The sequence below is a fragment of the Rhagoletis zephyria genome, unplaced genomic scaffold (assembly GCF_001687245.7).
Source record: "Rhagoletis zephyria isolate East Lansing unplaced genomic scaffold, Rhagoletis_zephyria_1.1 Rzeph_scaffold_02183, whole genome shotgun sequence".
Classification (NCBI taxonomy): Eukaryota; Metazoa; Arthropoda; class Insecta; order Diptera; family Tephritidae; genus Rhagoletis; species Rhagoletis zephyria.
The window spans coordinates 7014-21485 of NW_016159267.1; the positions used below are offsets into that span (position 1 = coordinate 7014).

The 14472-nt window shown below is 36.4% G+C and overlaps 1 protein-coding gene across 1 annotated transcript in view; it reads left to right on the forward strand.

Moving 5' to 3' along the window:
* The window catches only part of LOC108366196 (LIM homeobox transcription factor 1-beta-like), a 7205-nt gene extending 5828 nt beyond the window's left edge, over window positions 1-1377 (forward strand). Inside the window, exon 6 of the mRNA XM_017620513.1 lies at window positions 1122-1377. Coding sequence (XP_017476002.1) covers window positions 1122-1321 — 200 coding nt within the window. The 3' untranslated portion in view covers window positions 1322-1377. The remainder of the gene's footprint in view (window positions 1-1121) is intronic.
* Window positions 1378-14472: the final 13095 nt, after the last annotated feature.

Sequence of the window (14472 nt, forward strand, 5' to 3'; positions counted from 1 at the left end):
GAAATCCATCATATAAATCAAAAAGCGAATTTTGAATTTTTTATTAGTTATGACTTTTTGCATTTCAACGATGATGTTTGTTACGTATTTTTGCATTTCAGGTGACGATATGTATATTGAAAGCTTACCTAATAGTTTTATCAATCAATCTGTTTTTTGCCAACTAGGTGTTATCAAGCCCTTTTATGAATAAAAACCCGTTTAGAAATTATAAACGAAAAAGGAATGTCTTGCAGAATAATTGTGGGGAAAATCTCAGTTGAAGTGGAAAAATCATAAAAATTATTTGCAATTTCTAATTTTGTTAAAAAAAAATTTAAAATATTCTTCTTTCGGACTTTATTATTTAACCTGAAACTGCTTAACACACATCAGAGAAAAAAACTGGGTTTGGCCTATCTAGCATTGTGACGGTTTTTTCTAAAAGCTATACAATGCATTTTAAAAAAATATTTCTTGCTCGAATATCTTATTTTTAAACCAAAAAATTTCAATTTGAAATTTTTAAACATCTCGGTGCATTTTTTAGGGCATTGTTTTAAGGGGACAATAGTAAAATTCTTTAAATTTGAGAAAACTTAACGGCATGTGATAGAGCAAGAGATATAATTTAAAATTTTAAATAAATATTTTTCGGGCAACAAAAATTTCTGAATTCAGGCTCGAATTTAGCGGCGAAAAATTCATTAGAAATGCCTGGGCCTATCTCAGATAAAATCATGAGAAGCCTCTTTACCGCAGAAATGCCCTCGAAGCTTTGCCTTAGCTTGGCGAGAGGCGTCCACTATTAGAATAAAACCCTTTTTTTGAATTTGTCAGGATAAGATATCGAACCTGGGTCCTAACGAATGATAGTAAGCACTCGGTCGTTATTATTCCCAGCTATAAGTTACAGTTAAAAAAAAAAACTTTCAGAAGAATTAGTTAATAAAACTGCATACGTTGACTCTGCATTCGTTCACAATATACATTCAATCTTGCATTTCTCTTACGATCGACTCTGCTTCTATTTTCAGAAAACTGCAACAAGATGAACGAGCCTTTCCTCAGTACCGTACTCGGATTGAGCTACTCCACATTTCAACAGTTAATGGGGCCNTCGACTCTGCTTCTATTTTCAGAAAACTGCAACAAGATGAACGAGCCTTTCCTGAGTACCGTACTCGGATTGAGCTACTCCACATTTCAACAGTTAATGGGGCCACTCACCCAATCGCCAATGGTCAATCCCATCGATCGGCTCTACAGCATGCAGAATTCATACTTTCGGCCGGAGGAACTGGGCTATAGCGGTTGCTCTAAGGACTTGGTTGAGCCTTAAAAAGAAAATTCGCAAAAAAAAAATCGTGCACTGTGCAAATAAAGAAGTAAAATGCATTTTAATATTATTGCAACGATAGGAAACTCCAAATTATATTTTACAAAAATAAGCACGAAAGGAAAATAGCAAAATCAAATCAAAAAAAAGGAAGGCACAAAGTAAAGCGATTAGCAACTATTAATAGCGTATAATTTATTAGAATAAAAACANCCCAAATAATATTTTACAAAAATAAGCACGAAAGGAAAATAGCAAAATCAAAAATCAAAAAGGAAGGCACAAAGTAAAGCGATTAGCAACTATTAATAGCGTATAATTTATTAGAATAAAAACAAATTCGTTGAAAATAAATTTTATTTACGTATTTAGCCATTTTATGCTATTCTTTAACTAAAGTACTTCAACACACACACACATGCAGTTAGACAGACATACATATGTACATCTATATGCACATACTTGTATGTACATACAAACATAGATTCCAATTGACAGAACTCCACAGATAATCACGCGTGTCATCCAATGTTCCATGTCGTTTGTGCATTTCAGTGTGCTATTTGCAGGTGCAGGTAAAGAATGTGTTCCGCCAAGTTGACAAAGGCGCTACAACAACCATTGCCACCCACCCACCCACTCGCTTCGACCGCCCGCCCACCCTCGGGCATTTCGAGCCAAGCAGATCAGAGGCAAATGAAAGTGCGCGCTGACGCGCGAGCATGAAATTAGTCACATTTGACAATATCGAGAGTGTTTGTTGTTCCTCTACCTCGTCGACTGCACCATGTTGCGCTCGCTGACTGAGAAGGCAAGCAAACGACGATTAGACAGACAGACTAGTGAATGGATGAATGGATGGATGGATGGTTGGGTGCTCGGCTGCACGGCTGAATGAGGCTGTTGGGCGAAACACATTGAATGAATAAAATAGCTGAAATGGATGAGATGGTTGAAATTGATTAAATACGCAGAAAATCAAAATTTGTCATGCATTGTTCGCAGGCGACAACTGTTGTTGGAACGAGTGTTTAGCTACACACACTTACTCGTACGAGTGCATGTATTTAATGCTTGATATTGTGTGACGAACAACAACAGCGAAAAATTCCTCGTCTCATGAATTGTAACAATGGTAACACTTGTGTTTGCACTGGAAAAATATGCTTTTGCTATTATATGCATGTATATGTATGAATGTCCGCTTGTCTTTTGATAGATATGTATATACATACATACATATATGTGCTTAGAAATGTCAAGTTAAACAAAACGAAAGTTATATTTGCAGAAAATCAGTGAACTCAATAAATAACAATTTGGATTTTTAAACACATTCTGAGCAAAGCCATGAAAATTTAGCATTGATGAGCACACACTCCCACATCAGTTATTCAGTCAGAGAACAGAAGACCCATTTGAACAAAAAAGTGATGGTGGATTGAAAGCAGCGTTTCAACAATAAAGTACGACAATAATCCTGCTGACGATCAACGTGTTCAGAGCGCCGGTTCCCAAAATATACCAAATAAATAAATACCAAAAAAATATTAAGGATATCACAGATCAGCTGGTCATGATTCTCAAATCCTTAAAAGCAACCACTCAGTCCAACTTCAATCTGCTTTTGTTACAGCTACCAGAAGTTCACTTTGTGGCGAATAATGAGGCCGCCCTGCACAAGTAAGTACCCAGCAGTGGATTTTTTTTTTTTGGCACTCTCATATATCAATCGGCCTCATTGTGCGACCGCATGTCCAAACTTGAAACAGCACCGAAATCCATACGATTATAGGAATTTTCACCTAATTGAGCAAGTGACCTGATAGTCGGGCAAAAGAGCTGATTAGCTCAAACCAACGAATGTTGTGAAAATTGTTGCTTGCCCGAGTAACAAATACCGACTGCCGAAATACAACAGGAGCAAAAGAAAAAGAAAGCTAAACGAAGCAACAATGCAAGAATAGAAGTGGCATTGCTAACTAAATTGACCGCGGCTAAAACGTATGAAGGCGCCCGAATGGGGAACGTTTTTTAGTCTCTAAGATTTCCTAAGAGCTTCTACGGTTCGAATCAGGTCTGTAACCAACTTAGAGCTTAGTGCTCAAACTATTTTCTTCCACCAAAATGTTTGACAATAACTATCTATGTAGTAGAGGTATACGCCGCCGGGCCACGCCGCCGCCGCCGCCGTTTTTTGTCATTTCTCACGCGCCGCCGCCGAGTTACGAAAATATCGGCGCGGCGGCGGCGGCGGCGGCGTTCGGCGCCTAGGGAATTTTGTACAAAATTTTCATGTTGTATGCACATTGAAATACATCGTTTGAAGGAACTAAATACTACTCGTATAAAAACACTATTTTACGAAATGAAAATTACATTTAATAAAAAAGCGTAACTCAGAAAAATATATAGGTAACATGTTTTTCGATCGACAGCGTTTATTACAGTTAAATTAGGGTCGAATAGGGTAGAAAAGTTTTTTTCCTAAGTAGTGGTCAAACCCCAGGAAGGTTTTGCTCCCGCGCATAGCAATATTTTCTACACAGAGTTGAAGTCCCCCTTTTTGGTAAAAATTACTATTATTTTGCATTACATTCTGTTCTCCTTAGAAAAATTTGGCACTTAATATATTATTGGAAATTTAACTATTTATAAGCCATTTTTCAAACAGTGGGTCAAAAAGGCCCGTTGTGGTGGGAGTTGATGGGTTAAACTTTTGGAAAAAAGTAGGCCAACCTTATTTTCAATATATAACCCGCAAAAATTCGTAAGAACTCCGTAATTTAACATAACGGTTGAAAGCTTATTGCAAAACTTTATTGATAGCGACATAAATTACCCCAATAACTTAACCTTTAAATTTTTTTATTTCTTTAAATTGAAATAGTACATACGCATTTTTAGAGTACATAGAGATGTATGTATATTAGGGTGCCCATCGAAAATCGTTTTTTTGTACCTTAGTACTACATATTTTCAAATTGTGGAAATTATCGATGGTCAAAATTTAAAAAATTCATTGAAATTCAAGCAAAAATAGTCTCTCAAAAACTCATGAATCTAGAAAATCGTATTTTCTGACCTAAATCGACAGGCCGCGACCTCTAAATGGCCTTTAAAAAATCTATAAAAATAGGCAATAATATTTCTCATAAAAACGAATCAAATTAGGGGGTAGGGTCTTTAAATTTTCAAAAAAAAATCATTTTCAATGGGAAACCTAATGTATATACTATATATACTTTCTTCTGTTCGCCCATCCATCAGCAGCAGTCACTCAACATTTGAATTCAATGAATGAATTAAATAGAATTATAATCTGATGACATGATGAGATTAGAAGCCTCATGGCTCTTTGGACTCTACCTTATGGGCAGTAGCGCCGGCGTTTCCAGACGCGCCGGCGTCGCCGCCGCCGCCGATTCTTTTTGAAGTTGAACACGCCGCCGCCGCAAAGCCTGTCGGCGTAAACCTCTACTATGTAGTACCGGAGAGAGCGTTTTACTTAAGTTTAGTTCGGGTTAGGGTCCTACACAGACACGCTCGCGGTGTGACCTTCGATACTTTTTCTATACAAAAAAAAAAAAAAAAACTATTGTGCGTAAGTATATATGTATACATACATACATTATTCATACATACATATGTATTTATGTATATCACCGTCATTTGTTGCAATATGTGTCACATTAGCCACACAGTCGGTAATTGTTTGCGGCTCTACAACGATTATCTGAATAGACGGTAACAAGATTGTTGCACCCAGAACTTAGCTGTGCTTCAGCGGAAAGGCGAAGCCTCGTAATGACATTGTTATAGACAAAACAAACTTATTTTCATCCGAAGCGGTCGGTGTTCAGTGATTTGCTGCTGATTACACGGCAACCTCCCCCGAATTTGTCACCGCCGTTTCCGAGTGCTGAGTTCATACGAAACCTTGCATTGGTGGCGGGCAAAAAAAAAAAAACAGCGTAAAATAGTGGTTGCCGTAGTTGTGAACAAGGCGTAACATCCTTTGCACAGATCATTAATCAATTTTGAACAGAGCAAAGGATATTAAAAGCGAGCAGGCACACACACACAAGCGCGAGCTCGTACACGGGGGTAGTTCAAAGAAAAAATGCTAGCAGCAAGTGAACGCGTACAAACAAATAATATCTATGTATATACATATGTACATTAGACTGCATCACCAAAAAAAAGTTGCGGTTTTTCCGGCGGGATTACAAAATTTATTATATTTTAAGACGTTCACCAAAATATTTGGGAAAAATATTAAGATTTAAGTGAGCTGGACCGATTTGAAAATACCTCCAAAAATGGAGTTTTTTATAAATAAAAATAAAAGAACTTTTTGAAAAAAGCCCCGTCAGATGACAAAACAGATTTAGCTTAAAAAATCTGCATACAAATATTTAAAAATCTTTTTTACTTTTTTTCAAAGATTGATTTACGAAAAACTTGAATAACTGGGCCAAAACTATTCTGATACCAATCTTTGAAAAAAGTTAAAAAACAGCATTAAAAATCTCATCATTACGATTCCGTTCAAATTTTTTTAAAATTTTTTGAAAATATTTTTATGCAAATTTTTTAAGCTTAAACCGTTTTGTCATTTGAGGGCATTTTTTCAAAAAAAAATGTAAGAAACTATTTTTATTCATAAAAAACTCCTTTTTTGGAGGTATTTTGAAATTGGTCCAGCTCACTTAAATCTTAATATTTTTTCGAAATATTTTGGTGGACGTATTAAAATATAATAGATTTTATAGTTCCAATGGAAAAATAGTACCGATTTTTTTTTTGTATGGGGAGTGATGCAGTCTAATGTACATGCATACATATGTACGCATGTTTGTAGAAAAGAAGAAAGAAAGTTACGCAACCGCAACAAGCCCTCCGCATCCTGCCCTGAATTCGGCACTTGTTTACTCGTATTTTTATGCATTTTTTCTGCAGTCGTCGGTCGTCAGTCGTCGTTTGAATTTGATGTATGCGTGCAAGTGTGCATGTGAGTGTGTGTGTGTGTGTGTGTGTATAGGGATTGTGTTTGTTTTCCTACATCACGTCCGGCCAGTGTATATGGCGCTGAATTGTCGTCCTTGTGCACCGACCGACCAAGTGACAACTCGACTTTTTCAAACCATTTTTTTTTCCTTTGGATTTTTTCCGACTTGTTTTTTTTTTCTTGCTATGGCCACGTGCTCAATGATACGCTGTTTTTTGGTGCTGCCCCCCGCCTTCTTCACCGCTTATGAAAGGATTTGATGCTAACGTTGCATGCTCGACGTATTCAGTCGCTCGTGAATGTGTAAATTACGCAATTAATTACCATTTTATCGACGCATTTGAATGCACATCACGCTGCTGAACTGACGTCGCTGGCATACGACCAAGCGACACCGAGGGGCACGACTAACGAGTATATAACGTGTATATATGTATGTTGTGTTTTGGCGATGTGATTACTTTCAAACGGGTATTCGGTATTCGTGTTTTTGGAGGATTTAGAGGGCTATTCTTGGGGCTTTCAATTTGGATAGAGGCTTATTTTACAAATAATTCTATGGGCTGTATAAACGAAAAAGGTGTCCATTTATCTTTTTTTTAATTTCTCCCTTTTCAGTAAGGGTTTTTTCATTCCACCAGGCTAAGTTCAAATTCAAGCAATACTATAAATCTAATAAAGCTGTGATTCGAACACAAGAACGGGTTTTTGCCTAAAGTTGTATTCGGTTGTCGTTTTAGCTAAATGTACATACACTACATGAAACGAGTTTACATCATCCCCTTAAGTGAATGGCAATTCATAGAGCGTCATGGTTTGTATTTGTGCGGACAACACCTGCAAAAAAAGAAGAAGCAAAGTTGTACGAGGAGCGAGGAACGCACGTGTCACATTTGTCGTTCAACTGTTGTCGCTGCATGCGATGCAAGTGCTATTTGATAGTGATGCGCACATGATTTTCGTCCGATGGATGCCCTATGTATGTATATGTACATACATGTGCGTATGTGTGTTTGAAAGAAATGTATCTGACTATGACTTAACTTATGGTTGATTAAGAAGAAACTAAAGGTCACTATTTTTCTGTAAATTTTCTTTAAGAAAAGCTAACTATATTTTTATGGCGATGGCCGCGAAATGGTCAAAGGTTACCTCTGCATTAGTTGTCAACTAACGTGTAACTAACTACTTTATTTAAAATTATATACATATTTGTTTACATATCGTCGCCTGGGTAAAAGATTGTCGTATATTAATTTCGGTAGGTTGTGGGAAATCGCGATTGAAGTTTAGAATAGAATTTTTCAAAAACGCGAAGATAGATTTTCTCCAAGGTCTCTGAAAATGTTACAAGTTCACAAAACTCTTAAATTATTTAATTTTTAATGTTTATTGTTAATTAGTTTTGAGGTTATGAAGGATTTTTCTTTAGTGAAATTTTGTCGTAAGCGTCGTTTGTCCACAATTTGCCAGCCACTTTGTTTGAAATACGACAAAATGTTATTAAAATTTCTACTAAATTAACGACGCTTTTTACTCAATATCTCGGAAACTAAAGGGGATATAGAAAAATGGAAAACACTTTTTCTAAGATATTGAATAATTTAATATGCCTGCATCACTAACTAAATTTTTACCAAATTATCGAAAAATGTTTAGTCAATATCTCGGAAACTAAAGGAGATATCTAAAAACTGATAGCACCAATCGAAAGACCTTATTTCAAAATATATGACTGCATCTAGAACTAAAAATCGTCAAAATGGCGCTTACGACATTCTTTTACCCAGGCGACGATATGCTACTATAGGTGGTCCCATATTCGAACTCCCGTCAGACAAAACTTCAAAATGATAATATAAAATTTCGATCTTCATTTTATTTGTCCCGAATTCGAAAAAGTATTTGCGAAGTGCTGAAAAGTTTTTACTCAAATTAAAATAGCTATATATTTTATAGAAATACCGCAAATAAGCTAACTACAATCGAAACCAGTTAATAGCAATACCATTTTTACAGCTGTTCCGAGGTTTTTAATTAGCAGAACTTTGCTTAAATAAAACAGTAGCCAATTAAGCGAACTTTCACTAAACCGACAGTCAGCGTCCAACTTAGTCAGCCTGCTCGACAAATTTTATGAAATCAGCTGATCACTTATTTGCGTGAACCGGGTTGTTATCGAAAATACTTCAAGCGCCGATTTATGTTATGAAGTTGAGTTGAACAAACAGTTGCATTTAAATGGATTCGAACTAGTGAATTTTCGAATTTCGGTGCATAAATGTTGTTCTATTAAACCTCTCTCCGAAAATGGACTCCTTAAAGACTCATTTATGACTCCAAATGTTTGCTGGGTACATATAAGTTTCACATATATAGATTTCACAGAAAGATCTTGAGTAAGCAGTTTTGTAGCCCATCTAATTTAAGTATAACAATAATAATATCTAATTTAAGTATAACAAAGTCACGCTTAAAGTAGTAGAGACTTACGGTTGATTTTTGAAATTTTTTTTGTTGAAGACGCTGCTCATTTTCTTCATATCATCGAATGTACTTCGTATGAAAGAAAATGACTGGCACCGTCAACCAAAAAAAATTTCAAAAATCAACGGTAAGGACTTTGTGACACTAAAATTGAATGGGCTATAAAACTGCATACTCAAAATCTTTCTAAGAAATCTAATTAAAAAGCTCGAAATTTATCAGACGCCATACTGGATCCGCCTTTTTGAATTTTGCAATTCTGACAGCGAATTAGTAGTTAGTGACCCCGAAAACCCCCTAGTACGAAATTTCGAGTCATTTTTTTCAAAGCTTGAATTTTGTCTGCACTTTTGGATTTCGGCCGCACTGTGTGTCGCTGTAAAAAGCCGCACTATTGCAGATTTGCGATGTTGAACCTTTCTAGGATTATTGCGAATCGCACCTTTTTTGCTATACAGAGACGTGTGAGTATCTTGGCTGCGGCAGTATAGTGATCCGAGTAAATCTTTAGCCTCGGATTGTACGTCTAGAACAACATGGTCAGTTTGTTTTCCCCTTTTTTCGATTTAGAGACAGGAAGGACTCCTCTGCTTTGGAAAGATCAAGTGGAGAAGGACTTGGCTACACTTGGCATTTCCATTTGGAGTTAGTTGGCACAGAAGATAAATGACTGGCGTGCTATTTTAGACTCGGCCACAATCGCTTAGGCGGTTATAGCGCCAATGAAGAAGAAGAAGAAGAATATGGAGCCCAAACAAGAACATAGAACAGCTAAAAATGTAATTGTAATTTTATCCTTTTACCAAATTTGATAAAACAATTTACAAAAATCGCAACTGACATTTGGCGGTCTGCGCTCTAATCGCTCGACAACAAAACAAAACATTTTAAATCCATTTCTTCTGCCAACCTAAAGTCAAAAACAATGACTGAATATTGTGATGCAACAAGTGGCGGGGGAATTTTTCAACATTTATGTATATTCATTTGTGCATATACTTGTATGTATGTGTGAGTGCTCTGCTAAGCATTTTTAGAGATTTAGATTCAAAATAGATTTGGGAGCACATCAACATACATATATATGTACATAGATCGAATTGTCATTAGCATTATGACAATACTGCATTGAAACCGAATTACCAAATTTCCAGTTCACATTATTTAATGGATTTTAACTTTATCTGTTTTCGCTTTTCACATTGTTTGAATTTATATAAAAGCTAACGGGTGATTGAAAATTGACAATACGCCAGCTATTACATACACATTTGCAAGCTGGTATTGCACACTAACGGTTTTAACAGATTTCTTTTTTTTTTGTTGTTGTGTTTAACAATTCACAGTGTAGGGATGTGATACTCGTGTTTTGGAAATTTAAACAAACAAAAAGGAGACACGGATGAGTATTGCGGATTTTAATAACGGTGGCTTATTTCATTCCCGGCTTATCCAAGAAGGGTTAAAAGTCCTTGCACCTTAAATAGCATTAAACGTATTTGTTATGAACTTTGAATAAATATATAATGATAAATAGATTGATGAAGTATGATCAATTAAAGAAGAACTTCTACAGAAGGCCTCCTGAAGTTCGTGCTACAAAGTCCTTCAATTTGTGCCACTCCATACAAAGGAGAAAGGAATGCAGAATGGAGGGCCTGCTGACACTCAGGAAGGTTTTTTTGGAAGCGCTTTTTGCTCCTGATACTATCTACTAGGTTTACGAGAAATTTGGGATCCCCGCAAAACTAATACATCTATGTAGAGATAAACAATTGGCGCAAATCCGCAAAGAAGAGAGGCAACTGGCGACATTTTTTTGGTCTCAGCCGAAACCGACAAATGGTTACCTCAAACAAGCCAAATAAGAAGAAGAAGTTTACAAGATTCAGTCAGCGGAAGTCTCTGCTATTTGCACTGTGAAGTACTGCAACCTCAAATCTGCTGAAGATTAGCCTAGCAAAAATTCGTTAGGCTCGAATCGCCTCAGTTCTGCAAGGTTCCTGTGAGTCTGCGTTTCATTAGGAGCCATATCGCATAAGTATCTTAACCTCCTTCTGTGCTATAGAAAATCTTTTTCATATCCTCGACCAAAATTTGGATTTGGATTAACCGGCCTATTGCAAACTGATATTACCGGTAGCGTAGTGAACAGATCTGCAAATGTCATTTTCACAAGATACTGGTCGTTGGATCCTCAAACTGCCAAACTGGGTTTGAAGCACAATACTTCCCTTAGTACTTAAATGTAACTCAACTCGGATACGTCTGCTGTAGCTGCCCATCACGAAGTATAGCCATACTTTGATCACCTAAGGTTGGTTAAATTTTATGAAAGTTTTCAACTTTTACCCCGCTAGTTCTAGTCATTAGTCTCATGAATTCAACCAACCAACCGTAAAATTATGCTACGACTAAAGGGTAACATTTACAAAATCGATTCAATTTCAAAGTGTTGCGCCAGATGAGATCAACATTGGTCATTGTGCGCTCATAACGCTTATCAGAAGCCTAGCTCTTTTAATGCGTGGCCAAAACCAATTAGAGGCAATGCCTTGGTACTTTCACTAAAGAGTTGGCAACATAGTTACATATGTAAGTACTATATATGCAAGTTTATGTGTGGATTTGTAGATATGCATGTCAGCTTGTAAGCATTTTCACACTCTTGCCTGAAACGCACGGCAGTGCAAACACCTCATTCATGCCAGAATGTGTTGAATTGTATGCAAAGTCGAGTTACTGGACGGCGCCAAAGTGCTGGTGGATTCCAAGTGAAATCCTTGATTGCTTCATTTGAAATTGTTTCAAGGATTTCGTGAGTACATGAAGCGAGGAGATCCTTTCATTGCCTTACGAGTGGCATGGCATATGCTAACTACAGCTTTTCTGGCTTCGGTCCCAGTGCGAAATATGACAAAAGAAATCATTACAAATATTATAAATTTTTTTGTTCTTTTGAATGATCACATATTGAAGAGGTGGTAAGTGATAAGCGAACAAATTTTTGGCTATTGTTTATCTTCACAATATCCCACCCTCGCTCATATGAAGCTTTTCCTCGAGTGATTCATCAGTTTTCTACAGGGATGGATAGTGATTCAAGTTACTATGTTGCTGAAGCAGTTGGGTTCACTTCGTTGACGCCAACGTTCGCATTACTAAATACATACTATACTTCATACATATATGTAGTGCGTGTGTGTACCCACATGTTCGTGCCCTGTGGGGAAAATCTCTAGTTCCGTACTGGTGCGCTTCTAGTACATTTAGACCCAGTACTCTCTTTTACATGTAAACAAGTGGCGAATTTAACATGGCGATATCCTAGGAAGTGCAAATTGCCCCCGCTGCATCCCTTTTTCGCTACTTGGGAACTATGTAGTCCTAAATTTTATAGTTCCAATCCAGTTCTAAAATCGACAGACGAAAGAAAAAAGTAAAAAGATGTTCCAATCTTTTCGGTTCTTCCGTGTGTGCGATTTTAAATTATTTTCAAAGAAATGTGTTTTCAATTTGAAATTAAATTTGTTTGAATGATTGTAAGAAATGTACGTTTACATACTTTTGGCTCTAGCTGAGTTTTGCAGAGGTGCTTGCTGTTATTGGTTACATTCCAGAAGGTCCCAAGATGTTAAAATGTTAACACAACTTTTTGTTTTGTATTACCAAACTTACTATGAAAAAGCATCTGCGAAGTGCAGAATTAAAGCGTATTTAAACGAAAAAGCTGCCAAACATATATCTACATATGTAAAGTAAACAAGCGCCCTCTGCATCTCTTTTCCCATAGTTCCGGCCCAGTTCTAAATTCCTCACCTTAGATATATGTACATAGATTTCTCTAATGGAAAAAGTGCCATAAATAAAGTTTTTCAAAAGTACCGCATTTCGCTGATTTTGGTTTGGTGGAGTTACTATCGTATCGGACTGGTTCGTTTTTGGCGTTTCCCTACAGAGACACTCTATGAGTATCTGCTACGTATGTATGTATGTTTACATTTGAATGCACGTACAAGAGAACATATTGGTGTTTGCTAGCGCATGTAAATATTCATATTTGCAATAGTGTAACGTGTTGAAATTAGCATTTATGAATTCTCGTCCAAATGTCGATGTCGATGTCGATACGGCTGGCTGTCTTGCTGCTTGGTGCTGACGATGGTAATATTGCCGCTACATATTGCCAATATCTAAAGACGATATCATCAACCGTTCCGCATCTATTATGTATAAATATTTTGTAGAATGGATTCGTGCAACATGGCAGCAAAGTCAATTTGCATTCAGACTTCATTTTAAAGCCAAATGATGGCGCAGTTTTGCGTGAAACTTTAAAGTTGTCGCTTCATTTAAAGAGACACGTGTGTGGAGTTGAATATGGTGGAAAAGTAGCGCTGGCTGTTAAGGTACCTTTCAGGATATCCATGCAGTACCCATCCTGTGTACTACGGGACTATGTTTATTGCTTAGAGGGATTATTTACAGTTTTAAAGGTAAAATTTAAGACGAGCGGTCTTATGTACACCTAGACTCCACGACATTTTGGCATCTGTGGACAAATGGTCTTACATATCTAGATCAAGCAATAGAGTTACATATGTCCTTGTTATTCCTGAGATGTTGTAAGTTTTGTAGTTCTGAAGAAAACATTTTAAACAAACCTCGTTAAAAGTTAATCTCTCACCACCTACGTTTTTTCTAAGTGGAAAAAAAGAATGCCCGCATTTTTTTGTTTAGAAAAAAATATATATCTATATCTAGAACTGCCTCAAAGCCGATCGAGTTTTCCATGTATTTAATATGGAGAAAAAACACACAATTTTTCATTTACCCTACAAACCAAAGTTCCCGAAATCTTAAGGAAATCGTTAGGAGTATCTCATTTCTGTAACGATTTTTTTAAGAATTTTCAAAGAAAATTATATGAAGTGGTTGACACGAACTCGTAAAGAAATTTCTTTACGAAAAATAAAGAAAATTCTGGAAAAATTCTGAAAGATATTCTTCACATAGCACCATCATTTTCGTTGCTTCACAGATTTTCTTCCGAAATTTCGTAAAAGAATGGAAGTGTGCGTAATTTATTTCATTTTAGAAAATTCGGTAAAAAGTCTAATTAAATCTTAACGAATTCTTTAAAATTTCTTTACAATGCAGAATACTCTGAAAAGATGGTTTGCAGGGTAGTCATTTTTTAATAGTAAATATTTGTATAGGTCCCCCCAATAAATGCGACAGAAAAAGTTCCAAAAAATCAACGGAAGTTTTTGGCTACTTGAAACTTGCACATTATTATACTAAACCTGAATGTGCTATAAAACTGTGTACTGAGAAAAATTCTAGCACTTCTGAAAAAAATTTGAAATTTGGGTGAAAATGTTTGCATTATTTTGTACTCTTTTAAAAAGTTTTTAATATGGGTTTATATGGGTTTTATTACAGAATGAACTGTACTTTAATTGAAAATTCTTAAAAATAAATAATTAAACATAAGTGGCAAACAATATCACTTTGAAAGGGGGTGCTATAGAAAACTTCGACGTTCAAAGTTGCAAAGTTCCCCTGGGCGGGTTAACCGAAAGGAGGCAGTCAAAGCAGCTTCTTTAACTAGCTAACAGTCAGCTCTCGGTTCTGACAGAAGAAACCCAGAGAG